General features: G+C 41.5%; 1 protein-coding gene across 13 annotated transcripts in view; it reads left to right on the top strand.

The window, feature by feature from the left end:
* The first annotated feature begins 261 nt into the window (after window positions 1-261).
* Window positions 262-14,680, top strand: part of ADAM22 (ADAM metallopeptidase domain 22) — a 129,038-nt gene continuing 114,619 nt past the window's right edge. For all 13 annotated transcript variants that reach the window (XM_048306523.1, XM_048306515.1, XM_048306509.1 and 10 more), the window contains exons 1-2: window positions 262-353; window positions 526-695. In XM_048306523.1, coding sequence (XP_048162480.1) covers window positions 296-353; window positions 526-695 — 228 coding nt within the window. In that variant the 5' untranslated portion in view covers window positions 262-295. The remainder of the gene's footprint in view (window positions 354-525; window positions 696-14,680) is intronic.

Here is a 14,680-nt window from a genome sequence, read left to right as displayed (position 1 = left end):
GACTGCGGAATCCCTGCGGCGCTGCCCGGGCTCCGGGGCTTCCCCTCCGGTATCGCCCTGCTCCCTCACGCCCCGGCAAACGACTACATTTCCCAGCACTTCCCTCTTCCAAGCGGGCTCTGCGGGGAGCCTCGCCGGCTCTCGCCATCTCCTTCGCTGGCAGGGGGCTCGGCGCGGCGGCGGGGCGGAGCTCGGCAGCCCCGGCCCCGCGGCAGCCGCGGCCCCGCAGCCCCCCCCGCCCGTGCAGGCGCGGAGCCGGCGGCGCTCGGCGGCGAGCGGGGCGGCGGGCAGCGCCATGGGGGCTGCCGCCTGCCTCCTCTGCCTGGCGCTCGGCGCCCTGACAGCGGCCCCAGGTGAGTCGCGGTCGCGGGGCAGCACCGTCGCGCTTGGGGCGGGGGCGGCGGTGGGAAGCGGGGTACGCCGCGCCGAGGCTGCTGCGGAGCCCCATGGAAACGGAGCCCCCGCTCCAGCCTGCGCGCCGGTGGCGGGGGCGCAGCCGGGTGACAGTGCCTCTCCCCTGCGCAGGAGGCGCCGGGCCGGCGGCGGCGACAGCGACAGCGGGGCGGCGGGGCGAGAGCCCCTTCGCGGAGCGAGAGAGCATCAGGCCCCTGCGGCTGGTCTCCGGCGAGGGCGGCGGCGGGGCGCGGTGGCCGGCGCTGAGCACGCGGGTGCGGAGCGAGGCGGCGCGGACACAGGTGAGCGCCGGGCGGGGGGAGAGGGGCCGGCAGTGCAGCGGGGCCGGCGGTGCGGAGCCTCGCCGCACCCTCCGCCAAGGGTGTTTGTTTGCACCGCCGAAGGATAACGCTCGGTGCAAAGCGATGCTCGGCCAGACGCGCGGCTCGGTTTCCCGCGGGAGCGCTGAGAATGCCAGTCCTGTGCAAGGGCGCCCGAATTAGTTAAGATGGTCCCTGTGCCTGTTAATGCTCTCCCCCGGCCATCAGCGGGGGCCCGGGCGGGCACAGCCCGCTGCCTGCGGCGGCCGGGGCACCCAAAATGAAAGTTGCAGTGCCTTTGCGACAGCCGGGCTTGAAACGCTGCGGCTTAATTTCGGCTTCTGGCTGAAGCGTGGGCAGGGTGGGTTTGTGTTCTGTGGACTCGGATGTGATTTTAAAAATAGAAATTGGATGTCGGAAGGGAATTGCTTGAAATGTAACATGTGAACTAAACACGGGATTTAACGTGCATATTGCCTGCTGCCCAATATACCCGGGGTATATTTTCAAATTCCATGGAATCATAGAATCACTAAGGTTGGAAGAGACCTCTAAGATCATTGCCATTAACCTGGCACTGTTTGTATTAAGAAACATATTTCTGTTATATGAAGACCAATCCCTATAACTTTTAATAACCTCATTTTTTATTAAAATATAGTGATTTTCATCTTGACCCCTTTTGTTTGAGGTGATGTATGGCTGTTACATCTACAGGAAGAAAACATTGAGTCCATGTTGTTATAGATGAAGAACATAAAATATGAGCATTTGAGGTAACTGCTGACATCCAAGACGAGTTGCAGGCCTCCGTTTCCTCTTTTTCTAATTGACTACTGTGTGTTTAAGAAGCAACGTATGTGAAAAAATTGTCTCATATTTCTTTTTTATAATCCATGCAGTATAAGAACTGACAACTTGCATTCTCTTTGTGTAGTCAAATAATAAACAAGCTCTTCATAGCATATGTATTTGCCTCTGAATGTAACTTACTCTATGTTAAGAGTTTTCAGATATGAAGACCATATTTATAGTACAATAAAATAGGATTCTCAAAGTTCATAATGCTTTGCTTAAAAAAGAAGAAAAAATCCTCTAGGCATTTCAGGTTTCTTTGAAGACCCTTGAAGAGTCACAAATTCAAACACTTTGTGACATGTCTGTTTTAAACTTAGTAATGGCTGCATTTGGCTTTAGTATTAGGATTAAAATACTGATCTTACATAACAAACTGCTAATTAATGGTTTATTTCTGAATGTCTCAGCTTTTATTCACCAAATGTTATGCTCATAAAATTTTCAAGTCTTCTTCATCTAGTTAAGTTGTTAGTATGGATATTACTCTAAGCAGAAAAAAAAAGAGTAACACAGGTGGTTTGAAAAGAGTTAAATACGTTTATTTCACAACAGCCTTCACAGTAAACCAATATAAATGTGTAAAAGCTCTGATGTAAATGTGTAAAAGCTACTACAACTTTTATTACTGATCAAGAGGTTTCCCTGCTGCAGCTTAAAATATTCCCAGCCTCTCCCATGGTATCTGATGGTTGTTATGCATGGAAGGATACAGTAGCTGACAGTGCTTTGAACAAAGAAAATTGCCAAGCAGGCTGAACCGAGTGAAGCAGTACAGGTTTTCTGTGATTCTGGCACAGAGCATGGTTGCATCCTAATTGCAGGATATTGCATCCCTTGCCCAGGGATCTGAGTCAGCTTGGCGGTGATGGACCAGCAGCGCGGCTGACTTGGCTTAACTGGTGGAGCTGCATTTAGGAAGGTACTTTCCAAAGTTATGGACTAACTTCAGAGAGTTAACTTTTATGGTTGCTTTTGGGTGTCTGGTGAATATCACATGAAGTATAAAGATGCTGGATTCTGCTCATACACGAAGAGACATCCATGCCTGCCCTGAAGAGTTAACAGTGGCATATAAAGAGTAGGGGAACAGAGGTGTTCTCTCCATCAGTAACATTTCCATATGTATTTGTTTTTTTTATGATTAAATACACTCTGACTGTCTCCATGTTCTATCCAGTGCTAATAGTCTTTGAATAGCCATATATGAGAGTTAAAAAAGCTGCTCTTGAATAGAGATTTCAAACCAAAGCTAAGGGCCTTCTGGATTAGTTAAGGGAGGATGCTTCTTGGAGGAGGTAAAAACATTCAAGAAGAATCTCCGGTGAGTGAAGGACTAGCAACCATGTCTAGAAAAACAGATACCTGAATGGGAAGGTGCAGCCAGAGGACTAGACAACAAGGCTGTAGTTGAATTAATGTTGAATTAATGTAGAACAATGTAGTTGTGTTTTGAATTGGATAAAGATAAAAGGGGGGGGGAGAGAGAGATAAGCTGGAGAGAACGAAGTCGCACTAAATCGGATTGGATTTCTTTAATTCCTGGATGAAAGCTTTAGCTGCAGAAAGGGCAGAAGTTGAACAAGAAGGATGCAAGCCTGAGTTCAGAACTGCACAAAGGGAAATGAAGATGATCATGTGGAAAAAAAGTGTGGCCTTTGCAGATCAGGGGTTTTAAAACAGGCTCAGGATGGAGTTGAGCCAGAGGAGTGTAATACGAGAAAAGGGGGTGAAAGGAGATAATTGAAGGCACAAGTGACTGGGGAAGTGATGGAAGGCAGATTTCTAAAAATTCATGGTTTGTTTTCAGCATTTGTTGAGGTTTTTCTCTAGCAACTTTGTCTATTTTGTTTGTTTTGGGGTTTTTGGGCCATTGCCGTAAGAGTTGAGTGACTTCTCTATGTGCATGCTTTAGTATTAAATAGTGAAGGAAATAGTCTATATACTCATCTTGCAAAGCCAGAATGTAATTGCTTAAAAAACATAATTAATGTGCTCACAACTGTAGTTGTCCAAGATTGCTGAACCTCAGAACACAGCACAAGGCAAATGTTGTAGGCTATTATATTTTCATGTCATTAATGTTTTAATGTACAATGTATAGTGTACGTTGGAGAATTCACGTGACTTTGGGTTTCTGCTTTTAATTCCATTGCAGAATAGAGTAACTACTAGTATCTGTGACACTCCTGTATTTCAATTTCTCTGTTCCCCAAAGGGGGCCTGTTAGCAGCTGCACAGCACTTACTGTATAGAATACTCAAGGTAAAATATAGCTAAAAATACACTAATATTATATTATCATTAATGCAATCCAGGATCTTAGCAATGGACATCTAATTTACTGCTGCATAAGTAAGTGTATTAGAAGATGAGAGTCCTCTATGTCAGGGACATTCAGTGAAGGCTAATCTAAGATTTTTGTGTTTAAAAGAAGGAAAGTTCCCACCATGGACATTTTTAAGGAACCTTTTAACTCTGTGCCTTAAGCCATATTTTGATATTGTAAGAAGCACGTGGGAAACCACAAGTTCTTTAGCCAATACTGTGCAGACATGTTCTTTGTTAAAATGTGGGAATGTGTAAGCATCCCTCCCCACTGCCTGTATCTGTCCTTCTGCCTGTGAAGAAGAGCAAAACAAAGCACAAAGTACGTCTTTGCCAACTTGGGTTTGTGATTTCCATCAGCACCTGGCCTGGAGGACCTTTTCCTTAATAATTTTTAGTGGATTAAGTGTTCTGGTTGGGAAGATGAGATTCATTTTCCAGCTGAAGATTAAAGTACCAGACCACTACGTGCCTTCACCTAACAGATGTCTTCCCTCAGCCCAGGGTATAACTTTACAGCGATCGTGCTCTCAGCAGAGATTGCCACTCACCACCAGCAAGCGTCCCCGTTCTACTTAGGGCCAGCACTTTGTGGTCATGCTGTAGGTCTGCACACACAATCTAAGGGACAATGTTGTTCCTCTTGCAGCTCTCGTTGCATTATCCATTTTTTATATATCTGGATGTTACATGGAAATTTGTGAGATTTGCTATGATTTTCAGTGGGAGCAAGGTTCTGACCTACTATGGACAGAGATTCACTCATCTCTGCTGGTTGTGCAAGACATTCATGATACAGCAATTTCTGTTTCTCAAGCTGTTTTTCACTGGCTCATTGCCCTTTTTCACGAAGGCATGCTGGATTACTTCCGAGAGAGTAAAAGGGACAACCTGGTTGTAGGGAGCTGGGCCTGAAGGGGCTCCAGGACTGAGCTGCATCTGGAGACAGAAGTGCCTGTTGTTTGTAGTCCAGAGTGAGTTAGTAGTTTTCAGTGAAGAACTTACTTGTCTCCCACAGCCTGTATTGTTTGTGACCAAATGATACAGTTGCATACACCTATTGGGAATCATAGCTTGCAGATTTCTTAGATGATTTCTTATTGCTAATAATCAATTTCAGAGCAGCTTTGTGCTTCAAACAGGATATCCCTGTTCTTTGCAGGTGCTTCTGAAAATGCTGACTCTTGCTTTCTGTTCTGATGGTGTCAACTTCTGGTGTTGTAAGTTACTGTCTTGGGTAGCTCCAACAAACAGTAATATTTTTCTTTAAAAAGAGAGTTCTGACCATTGAGTGGCTTATAAAATATCTCTAGAGTTTGGGACTGATGGATGGTGACTCTTGGAAAGAGAAGTGTCATGAGAAATTGCCGGATTAAAAAAGTTCTTTTCTGCCCACTTAATCAAATGACTGCTGTCTCTTGGAGAAACAGGCACAGTTTTCGATCATCCTAACACAAAACCAGAGAGGAGGAGGCTAAACTGGGAAAGGGGCTACAGTGAGTAATAACATGCATTTGGTTTCTTGCTGAATTTGGTTTTCTTCCTGCCTTGTTGCCCCGTAGGGTTTGTAAGTCATTAGGCAAAATATGCATGATACTTTACTGTATGTTCAGTGTATGCAGTTCTGCAATATGATAAGATACTTCACCAACACAGCAATATTTTATGAATATGTGAATGATGGTTAAAATATTCATACTCTTGATGCAGGTCTTGCCTTCCTGAAGAGGAAAAAAACTGCCGAAGGCCAAGCTTTGCTATAGATTTTGTGTCAAACGATGTAAGGGCATTGAGAGTGTCCTTTGATTTCTGATGTAGGAGGCACTTTCAAGTACACCTTTATTTATAAAGTATTCATAGTGTCTTTTGGTATTTTATAGGCAAAGAATATTTCAAATTCCTAATTTATCCTTCTTTGCAAGCTCGTATCAGGAAAAGTCTTTCCCTGCTTGATAATGAGATTTGTTATGGCAGTAAATGTATAAGTCCAAAAAATCATCCAGCAAAAAATCTCTGGTTGCCTCTGCTTCAGAGTTCATGTTGTTTTGTGTCATCTTCTCATGCTTGTGCAACAGCCAACTGGAAAAGAGAGATATTCCTGAAGCTATGGCTTAGCCTCAAAAACAGGCTTATATACAGCCTAAAAGGATCTTAAAGGCTCAGATGTAACAATTTGTATAGAGAGTATTTTCCTAACATTTGCTCCTTGCCACGATCAATGTAGTAACTGCAAAGTCTGACAGAGGAGTCCTTTCTAGCTCTGTTGGTGAATGTATCTGTATTCACTTCCGGTCTGTGTTGGTGCCTCTGAGTGCAGGATGACACTGAGTTTTCTTTCTGACACTGTTTCACTGTATACCTGTTTTGGGACCCCTACAGTGTCATCAGCTGTATCAGCTATAACACATGCATGGTGTAGAAGCGTGTTGCATCCTGAGCAGTGTCATGATAAACTTTGATGACATTTAGCGATATTTTGGAGGAGCTACATGTGAAGTTAACATTTGCTGTGAAATGTTTGCCACAAGAGCATTATGGACATATGTCTTAAAAAGTCATGGTAGATATATTATCCTTCTGGTCCAGGTCCCTTTTGTAGTTTTCCCAATAATCCTACCAGTCTTTAAGTGACTCAAAACTAACAACTTTTTTTAGGGCTCTGCTTTGTGAAAACATTATCACAGTTATCCTGTCAAACACTGCTTAAAGGTCAATCAAACTGTATAAAACCTTCAAAAGCCTGATAAGGTTCAGCTCTCTTAATTGTGGGTCCTTCTAGCTAGCACTGGCTCGGTGCTTTTCCCTCTCCAGTCAGCTCTGTTGAGGTTTGTGGTCCTTCCCCTTGGTGCTGCCTCCCACTGGGTTTCTCTCCCTGGAGAGGATGGAAGACAAGGATCCTTCTCTTCCACTCCCATGGTTTTGAGCCAAGGCTGCCTCTCCTCCCATGCAGACTGCTCTTCTGCTTCCTGGGAAGTACTCACATGTTGTCAGATGATTTTGTTGCCAGCCCAGGCCCATGTGTATTCTCTGTCTGGATAACTGTGGATGTAGAGGGTGAAGTCCAATACTGTCAGAGGATAAAGACTGGATGCAGGACTGTCGTGTCTGCCTATGCAATATCTCTTTCTCTTAATCTACTGATATGGTTCAGTGTTCTTGTCACTAGATAAAATTTTTTCAGTATTGTATTTTCCAGAAATAGTGTAATTGTTTGTTTCTTGCATGTTAACCCAAACTGCTGTATTCAACATCTCCAGAAATCACCGTGACTCCCATCCTGTCTTCCTTTCCTGTAGTTTTGACTTACGTAATTTATTTTAAACAATGCCAAATTTGCTATTATTGTCTGTGGAAAACTTTCAGGCAAGAAAGCTTTCAACGCCCCTCTAGTTACCTTCTTTCCTTTGGCTTGCCAGTGGTCTCCTAGATAGTATATGGATACACTGTTCTGTGGAGATGTCTTTTGGAGCACATACAGGATTGCAGAGACCTGTCAGATGAAATTTTGCTCTTCATAGCTGTGGATGCTCCCTGATAGTACTCTTCTGAAGCCACTGCAATAGTTGCATTAATCTGCAGAGGAAAAATCTGTGCTGTAGGGATGAACTGTGCAGTGGCAGCTGTCCTGAGCCACAGCCAAGCGTGGATGTGGAACAACATCACTCTCCTCAGATGGAAGCATGTTCAGTGCAGATGAGAGCTTTGGACACTGAAGATAACATCTGTGCAAGCTTTTAATACTTTAGTGGGAGGACTGTGTGAGGGAAGGCTTATGTTTTTTTCCCAGAAACTTTATGTTAAGCACTGAACAGCAAAGGTGGCTGAAGTGCATGTACACATGGTCAGGATGTGTTCTGCCAGGCTGTGGCATGCACTACTGTGATGGGGCTTGGCTGGTTGGGTAGGTCCAAATGGAAAGCCAGTGTCACCTGAAATTAAAGAATTATGTAGAAATCACAGAAAGTGGCAAATGACATAGAGCTGTTTTAACTGTTGAGTCACTAGGAGTCCAGCTTGAAAACTGGATTCAGTTAAAGTAAGTTAGGAAGCGCGGCATTGCTGCCGGGTATTTCCCTCAGACAGTGAAATTCGGTAATACATCTGATAATTTGGTCAGCTCTGATTTGTCTGCCTATACTAAATTCACTCTTAAGTCTCTCTCTCTTCCTTGTTTTTAAGTGAAATGGGTGTGACCAGACCATAAGACTGTAGCAAGGGACCATGCTTTAGAAAAGCATACTCCAGAATGTGGTATTAATACAAAGTTTAGAAAAATTTGTGTGGGTAATTGCCTTCTAATGAAAGTGTGATGTATAGGAGTGTGGAGGATACAGCCCTGACTTACAGCTCAAAAATTGCCCAGAATAATAGGAGTATGTAGGAATACACTCTGTTCCAGAAATGTCTCCTTGGAGTATTTCAACCCCTGAAATTCTGTGGGAATGAAAAAAATCCATCCATCAGTTGTTTCAGAAAATACATACAGTGAAAATGTTGATTCATTTTGATCTCCTAGGCTGTATCAAGGGGAAAAGGAGTTCTGAAATTTGCATTTTTTGCACTTTTCAACTTGAAGCAGAACTTTGATACTTGAATGTAGAGGTTGAGTCATATTTAAAAAGTATTATCTGTGGAATTGATTGAGCAATGTATTGGCATGCCTAAGAGTCTGCAAGTTTTGTCAAGCTCTTCTTAGCCTCTGATGAAGACAAGATGTTAGTAAACTTTGTGCTGGTGCTCGAGGTCCATTTCTGGCATAAGTTAACCGTGTTGGTAGGCTTTAGGTGTTAGAGAGTGCTTGTCACTTTCAGTGGGCAGAGCTAATCTTTTGGTAGTAAGCTTTCATTTGTATACAAGCTAAATGTAAGGCCACTTGGAAATGTTTGGAGTATGTCACTGTGTTGCTGAAAAAAGGTTTGGTCACTGAAACTGGTATAAAGGAGCAAAGTTAGTGTGGAATGTTTTTACTACATTTGAAATCTTTATTTGTAATGTAAAGGCGGCTTAATGGAGGGTTTTTGTAGATTTCTCTCACAGTGAAACTCTGTTCCTTCATTTCTGAAGACTACAAGAGATGTGAAAATCGAGGCCTTTAAATGTTATTGATTCCTTTCAGAGCTTGGAAAACATGTAGCTAAAAATGACCTCAAGGCACCATCTGCTTCAGCAAAGGAAATGCCTTCACTCCTGCTGACCGTTGGATCCGTTGAGTTTTCCTTCTTGCCTAAATGGTGTTCTTGGACAATAGTCCTTTCTGCAGAGAGATGACACAGTGATCCAGATGGGTTCACGCTCAAGTGCTGCCCACGGCGCGTGCGTTGCTGCCCTTGTTTTATGTTCTGTCCCCGTGCAGATGGGTGGTGTGTCGATGTTTGCCTCTCACACTGCAGCTGTGCACGAGTAGTGGCTCATTTGGGTTCTGCCCACTTGAAACTGCCAGGGAGAGGGGTATTTCACTGAGGATAGATTGTCCTTGTTGGAGTCCTTGCCCTCTGATCTCGTATTTCTTCACAAGGAAGTTGTTTTCCCCTCTGATTGCAGCCAGGTCCAGGGCTGCTGAGTGATACAGATGGAATACGTTGCACTACTGCTGCTGTAGTATTTTTTCTGACTCCTAGACATGCCAGTACATTGCTTTTCTTGTTAGATCTGGCTTTCTGAAAGCTACAGTCACTGTGGGGAGCAATGGAAACTGGTGTTTCTGGGTCACAGGGTGAGTGAGTCTCTCTTTGCTCTGCACCTTGTCTCAGTTTTAGAAGTGTGATCTTCAGTGGTCATCAACATTTTGTATGAATTAGGGGAGGAAAAGATTCTGAACTTTGCAAGTTTTAATTAGTGACTTTTTTTTTGTTTTCTATATGTGACCCTGTACTTGATTAATCACACTTATTACAACCTATTTGATCATACATCATCCCTAGCCATTAGTATTTGATGAAGAACCTTATTGAGTGCATTTTAAAAACATGAGATGGAACAGTCACCAGTTTTCTGGTTTTGCCCCCCCAGTGGTGTATTTAAGACCTCTTGCGCCTTAGTTGTATGTAACCTTTTATACATGAATCCTTGCTGCATCCCTTTCAGAAAATGGGGGGGAAAAAAAAAAATTCGACTTCCTCAAAGTTCTTGCAGTTCTTCCTTTCACAGTGATTTGAAGACTTACAGTAATTAGTCTCATAGGAAATCAAAAGTTGCAAACAAAATTTTAGAATCAAATTAACATCGTCCTCTACACTTAAAAGCACGAGTGTGAGATCCGGTGCCATGGGGCTTTACTGGTGCTGGAAGCAAGTGGGAAGTGGCATCTTGCCCATTCAGTTACTCATATTAGATGTGTGAGATCAAATGGTAGACCATGCTAAATTTTCTAGCAGTGACAGCCTGATAGTTTTCCTGTCTTCATTATCCCATTTAACATTTAACCTTGGGTGAGTTTTTGAGAAAGATGAAGTGGAGGTGAGGAAGGGGAGCAGGAAGAGAAGCTTTCGGGTGTCCTCTGCAGGACTTCAGAAGGATCCATGCTGCTACCCAGGCACTGACTCTGCAGCAGTGACACCTGTGTAACATGTTGCGTTGCATTAGTTTGTGCTCGGGACTTGTTTCCCTGCTGCTGTTCCCCCATATATATTAAGTAAATTCAATCAGTTGCTGTGTTCAAATAAATAAACAAAATAGGGTTGATTGTTTTCCTTTTTTTTTTTTTTTAATTTCCTATTGGAAAAACGAATTACTGGCATTTTAGAGGTACAAGTAGTTCTTGTTTCTGAGTTTGAGTTCATTGATACTGTGATGTTTGCATGCAAAAAAGCTGTTTTAGGTTGTGTTTACGACCACAGTGAACTGGGCCTTGGCATTGCACTCTAGCTTACGGTGTTTAGCTCTCCCTGTGCTCCACCCTCACTTGGCATGGAGAACAGATGTGTGATCCAGGATTAAAAAATGAACATGGATCTATTAAAATATTTTCTTATTTCTAGCTTTTCCTCAGAACAAATAACTGATTTACTAATGTGCCCTAAAGAGGTAGTCGTAAAAGCGTCTCCATCAAACCATGGTTCTGTTCTGCAGTTTTTTCATTAAATAAACTCCGCCCCACCAAACGCCTCAAAGATATTTAGATTTATGCATTGGATAAAAAGAGAGAGCTTGCATGAAGAATGTCAAATAATAATGATGATTAATACAGTAAATGAGTGCCTATAAATATTATGAGAATGCTAGGGAAAGTAAAGAAAAAGAGATTTTGCAGTTGTTTAATATGCTGTGATATGTGGATCCAGTTCAGTGATACTAAACTTTTGACTAAAATCAGATATTTGCAAATGGCAATAGAGAAGGCCTGAGGAAAAATCATGTTGTAGTTCTATTTTATTGTGTATTTTTTAAAGAAGATTCTTTCACTTGGGATACATATTTTTCATACTAGACCTAGGCTTATTTCTGAATTTCGTCTCTAAGCAAAGTTTTAATTTTTTGTTTCTTCCCAGTACAAGTAAAAAAGTAAGTTTTCGAACAGATTTCTTATTTTACATAAAGCAACAATATACTGTATAACTCTAGATTTATTACAACAAAATTGAGGCTGAAAATTGTCATTATAGATTGTGTACATTTTATGTGTCCTTTTATAGTGTGCTAATTGGCACTGTATTTCTCTACTCTAGCATAAATTTACTTGTAATTATTATTTTCAAAACAGCAAATGTAGGTAAATCTACATAAAATTTTTAGTGTATTTTTCATTTAATTTCATGATTATATTTATTTTGATTTTCTATTGGCTTATCTGAACTTAAGATAACATGTTATTTCATACACACTTAAGGGATTGTCAACAAGCTGAGGTTTCTGTTCTATGAAATGGGGGGGTGAAATTAAATTAATATCTAAGGAATCTGTTACTTTGAAAATGTGACTGACTCACCAAATGTCTGTTATAAAATTTCATTGTTCTTACAAGCTCTGAAATACACTTTTAAAGTTCTTTCTTCCTGGAACATCCTGTATTATTTTATCTCTTGATTCTCTTGATGCTTTTCTTTCAAGTCTACAAATTTGATCAGAATCTTTTAATTAGAAACTACAATGCTATAAATAGAAGTAAATATAAAATTCTGTACATCAAAGGGCAAACATATAAATAGGATTTTCTCAATTTTTTTTTACAGAAGACTGTTCTTTTTTGACAGAATTTTTTGTAGTCTCTTCCAGCAAAACTTATTTAAAAGCATCTTAAGTGCTTTATTAAGTATACTTCGGAAGAGGAAACATGAGGAATTGCACATTGCATCACAACATGTTTTTAATTATTTTTCCTTATTTTTTGAGGAAAAAATATTAAGTCATCATGTTACTGTGCTGTTTCAATACTCAGATAATTATACACAATGCGAGCAAAATGCCTAAATTTTTCCATTTAAGATTCTTGTTAGTTTGATTATTAAAGAAAGTGCATAGCTTGTAAATGTTTCACTGGTGGTTAGGATATCGGACCTATTTGAAATGAAAATCTTTGAAACATGTTTACCTCCAGAGCAGTGCACTGATGTTGATCTGCAATCATGTGTGCTGGTTGTAGGTGATGTACATTTGTTCCCTTCACAGATGCTCGTTCTTAGGGGCCAGTTTCTGGAGAAGGCTGATCCCCAGCAGGAGTACTGAAGGGACATCATTATTCTGTTGTGTTTCTTTGTAGTAATAAATAGTCATATTTGGTACTGATTGTCTGTCTCCTCTGTTACAGCAGTGATCCCTGAGGCATGGAGCAGGTGATTTAAAATAATTGGAATCACATTGCTCTTGGTTTGGCAGGAAGGTTTGCATACCACTTTTGTTTTTGTAGAATTCAAGCTTTTAATCTTTGCTTTAGATAAAATAACTTTGTGCTTAGTGATTTGAAATAATCTTTTCCACTCTATTTACTCTTGATTCCTTTCAGACATTCACTTAGATGCTTAAACTTTACAATCTTTAACAGAAGTTAGCTCTTGCATAGTTGCATTAGGTGCATGGGATGCTTAGAATTTTCTGTAGCAGGGCTTGCAGATCAGTGCACTTTATGCACCACTAGAAATTGCATCTGAAGTATTGCAGCTAATTTCAGAGCTGTTACCGGTATTTTTCTTCTTCAGTTGCTTGACATAAAAATTTCAGAACTTTTTGATTGTGTTGGAGGCATGGCATTGTGCTCTTCCATTAAGTTGTTCGATTCTGCTTTCCTGGCTCTTGCTCATGTTCTGCATTGAGTGCATCTTATGGTCTCCAGAAACTCCCCTTTTATGACTCAGTTGTCAGCCACTGATCTGTCCAGCTGATGGTTGTTGCAAAAGCCTCACATTTTCTGAGAGAGTTCCTGGGTTTGAGAACTGAATGAGGTAATTAATTGTCTTGCTTCAGCGGTTTGGAGAAGCCTTTGCAGGTGTCTTTCTTGTTACTTCTGCTTAACTGAGGTGGTATAGATGGAAAAGTACTTTTTTCCTCTCTTTGGGTTCTTTTGTTGACATATGTCTGTGAATGAGCTTCTTTGCAGCTGACCAATTTTACCTATTCACTGAGTGGGCAGGTAGATGTGCTTAAAGATAATGTAGAGCCAAGACTTTTTGAAATCCATTTCTTTATTTTGTGGCTCTTAACCAGATATTTAGAAGAACTGGTACCCTAAGAAATACATTGTCTGGAATTCTTAAGGTGGAGTTTTTTGTTACGCTGGATGAGATTTTTAGCTGAAAGGGGGAATCTGTCTTCCTCTTCATTCTCTCTTGGGTGTCCCCTCTGGCTTCTTTCTATTGCATCTACCTTGTGGTTTATTTAGATCAGCTTATTTGTCTGACAAAATCCGGGCTCACTCCAAGTGGTGATTAATTTTCTGCTGCTGATCTGACTTTCTAGCTAGCCACATGATCTGACAAGGGAGAGTAGGTGGGAACACATGGCCAGGATGGGGCAGAACTGTTCATTTTCGGCAGCAGCCCACAGTGTGCAGTCTGATGGTGCTTTACAAACACGTACCAGGAAGGCATGCGATTTCTGGAAAGGGATGAGATTGTCGAGCTATCCAGAATGTCTTGGTATCTTGGTAGGTTTGAAATACCCTTGAGATACACTTGATTGTACTTGAGCTTAAACTTAATGGTGAGTTTCTGGGTTTGCATCATGTGTCTTGGGGACTGGTTACATTGGTGTAATGTTTTTCATATTAATTCATTAATATATATTTTCTCCCTTAAATCCACATTAGCAGTTTCTGTCAGGGAGTAACTGTGGTCCAGGGTCACCTTAGAAATACATTAGCCTTGTAATAGTTTGTCTTAGAGATGTGTTGGGGAGGGGAAATCTCCCAGACCAAATCGATATGGTGCAATATACCTAGCAGTTAAAAGCCAAACCAAACCAAACCAATAGAGTAGTTTGTGCTCTTACAGTCTATGAGATGGATACATTTTAATGAAAAAGGTTACATGTAATATATGTACATTTAGAAATCCAAATTAGGCTTTTTATGTGCTTTCTTACTCCATAATTCTCTTCTGGTACCAGCATATGGCCATGTGGCCATAGCATATGGCTATACTCAGTATAGAGATCTAAATGATGGCATATGTAGCTATGTTGTTAACAAACAGGAATAATAAAGTGCTGTAGAATGTTCTTTGCATTTAATAATGTAATGATGAGAATCAAAAAACTGGGCTGCCATTATTCCTTTGATCAGAAAGCAGTTGTTGCAGTGCAGGTGGATGAATAAAGGTTAGTTAAGTTTAGCAAACGGGCTGCAGTGGAACAAG

This window comes from Corvus hawaiiensis, chromosome 1 (assembly GCF_020740725.1).
Source record: "Corvus hawaiiensis isolate bCorHaw1 chromosome 1, bCorHaw1.pri.cur, whole genome shotgun sequence".
Lineage (NCBI taxonomy): Eukaryota > Metazoa > Chordata > Aves > Passeriformes > Corvidae > Corvus > Corvus hawaiiensis.
This window is presented reverse-complemented; position numbering and strand designations above follow the sequence as displayed.